Genomic DNA, 1461 nt, shown 5'->3' on the forward strand with positions numbered 1-1461 from the left:
TTTTTCGAGACAGGGTTTCTCTGTGTAGCCCTGGCTGTCCTGGAACTCACTCTGTAGACCAGGCTGGCCTCGAACTCAGAAATCCGCCTGCTTCTGCCTCTGCCTCCCAAGTGCTGGGATCAAAGGCGTGCGCCACCACCGCCCAGCACTCCCAGTATTCTTGACATTGGGGGTAATATCAAATTAGTCTGATAGAGGGAAGTGACGTCCTCTGTGTATCTGCATGCTTAAAATCATGATGGCGCTTCACAGCCTTTCATGGGTTCTTTTTTTGTTGTTGTTGACTTTCTGTTTATCTCCTGTGCATGTTTATTTGATTGTGCATGGTAAATACCCCTTTGTGTGTTGTTTTGTTATAAATCCTTCTTAGCCAGGTCTTTTGTTTTGTTTTACAAACGGATCTCTGTATTTGCCCAGGCTGGTCTTGAACCTGTACTTAACTGCTCTTTCTTCGCACCTCGGCCTTGTGTACAGCTGAGTGCACACCGCCCACCACCATGGCCACCTTCCACTGGGGTTTCAGTTTCTTCAACTGCCTTCCTTTTGTCACACAGTAATTTATAGTGATGGTACAGTACATGGATTTATTATTAGTTTTTTCTTCTGTGGGTTTTTAGAATTTGTATTATGCTTAGGAAAAAGCCCTTCCCACTTTAACTTTGACTTGTTTAAATCAGGATTTTGTTGTGTAGTCCAAGTCTAATCTTGGGATCCACCTGCCTCAGCCCCTAAGTACTGAGATTTGAAGTGTGTGGTATCATGCCCAAGAAGAATGTTTTAAAAGTTGTAATGGAATTAATTTTTCTGTGCTGTGGTGCCACATCGAGTCACTGGGTTTCTCCTCCTGTCTTCTCTCCTCCCTTGCTATAATTAACCAACGGCTGTCTCTTTGCAGAAGCAGACAAGAGCTGAAGAAGCCAAAATTGTTCAAGAAAAAGCTGCAAAGATCAAGGAATGGGTGACAGTAAAGTTAGCAGAGGTGAGTTAAACCCTCAGCCTGAGGGTCCTGTGGGGCTGCCTCTGCCCAGCTTACCAGGGCCCTGCCTCTGCCTGGCCTTCATCCTGTGAAGGCTGCGATTCAGACACAACTCCACTTTCCCCATCTCCACTTTGTCTTTCTAATCGCGTCCTTTTTCCTTTTGTCTGGGTCAGCCTTCCAGAAGCCTCCTTCTAGCCTACTCCTGGGATTGAGGTTGGAAAAGGGAGTAGTAGCTGGAAGTTTCCAGAATCTTCTCAGCTTCTTTGCAGTGAGCACACTCATGATGCCATTGATTCTTTCTCCTTTCTCTTTCTTAAAAAATATGGTAAAGCATGAGCCAGAGAGATGGCTCAGTGGTTAAGAGCAGGCACTCCTCTGAGTTCAATTCCCAGCAATCATATGGTGGCTCACAACCATCTGTAATGGGATCAGATGTCCTCTTTTGGTGTATCTGAGGACAGCTACAGTGTACTCATATAAAT

At 45.3% G+C, this 1461-nt stretch overlaps 1 protein-coding gene across 1 annotated transcript in view; it reads left to right on the forward strand.

The window, feature by feature from the left end:
- Positions 1–1461, forward strand: part of Plekhh1 (pleckstrin homology, MyTH4 and FERM domain containing H1) — a 51890-nt gene that overhangs the window by 26371 nt on the left and 24058 nt on the right. Inside the window, exon 5 of the mRNA XM_021179057.2 lies at positions 896–979. Within this exon, the coding sequence (XP_021034716.1) occupies positions 896–979 (84 nt within the window). The remainder of the gene's footprint in view (positions 1–895; positions 980–1461) is intronic.

This window comes from Mus caroli, chromosome 12 (assembly GCF_900094665.2).
Source record: "Mus caroli chromosome 12, CAROLI_EIJ_v1.1, whole genome shotgun sequence".
NCBI lineage: Eukaryota > Metazoa > Chordata > Mammalia > Rodentia > Muridae > Mus > Mus caroli.